The sequence below is a fragment of the Austrofundulus limnaeus genome, unplaced genomic scaffold, assembly GCF_001266775.1.
Source record: "Austrofundulus limnaeus strain Quisiro unplaced genomic scaffold, Austrofundulus_limnaeus-1.0 Scaffold5472, whole genome shotgun sequence".
Taxonomy (NCBI): domain Eukaryota; kingdom Metazoa; phylum Chordata; class Actinopteri; order Cyprinodontiformes; family Rivulidae; genus Austrofundulus; species Austrofundulus limnaeus.
This window is the reverse complement of record NW_013957874.1, coordinates 1,667-2,269: the sequence shown is the minus strand read 5'-3', so window position 1 is coordinate 2,269 and position 603 is coordinate 1,667. Positions and strand designations below refer to the sequence as shown.

The following is a 603-nucleotide window of genomic DNA, read 5'->3' as shown; positions in this document are numbered from 1 at the left end:
CATTGGTAATGTCTGACTGGGCCTCGTGCCACTTTATGTTCAACAAACTGGGCCTCGAGGTCAAAAAGGTTAAGAACCCCTGATGTACTGCACACTCACATGAACACTTGTCATGTCAACAATGATGGAATCAGCAGTGGAGCATTTAGATCTAAAAAAAATATCGAAGAATTAAACACAGCAAAGGAACTCACTGACCAGGTGAGACCAGGTGAGGTCTAGCAGCCTGGTGGAAGACTTTTTGCTCCAGCAGTCAAGGCTAAAGTGTCTTTTTATTCTCACCCTTATGAAGATGCTTCACGCCTCTAGTGCTAAACTCACCTTCTCAGCTTTCTGGTGGAAGACGGACGACATGGCGAGGATGGTGGAGCGTTCGTCCAGCGCAGCCGCAAAACTTTTCCAGTCCTGATCCAGCTGACCAGAGATCTGTTTGATCTGCGTGGAAGCGTAGTGCCCGGCCTCTGCCAGGCGGCTAGCCACTGACATAATCCTGTTGATGTTGACGTAGGCATTCTGGGAAGAAACATATATAGAGTGGGTAAAATAAGTATTGAACTTGTCACCATATTTTTCAGTAAATATGTTACTAGAGGTGCTAATGAC

At 46.1% G+C, this 603-nt stretch overlaps 1 protein-coding gene across 1 annotated transcript in view; it reads right to left on the bottom strand.

Annotated features, from left to right (window-relative positions):
* Positions 1–321: 321 nt before the first annotated feature.
* Positions 322–603, bottom strand: part of LOC106512289 (kalirin) — a gene marked incomplete at both ends in the record, with an annotated part of 1,547 nt that continues 1,265 nt past the window's right edge. Inside the window, 1 exon segment of the mRNA XM_014000947.1 lies at positions 322–513. Within this exon segment, the coding sequence (XP_013856401.1) occupies positions 322–513 (192 nt within the window).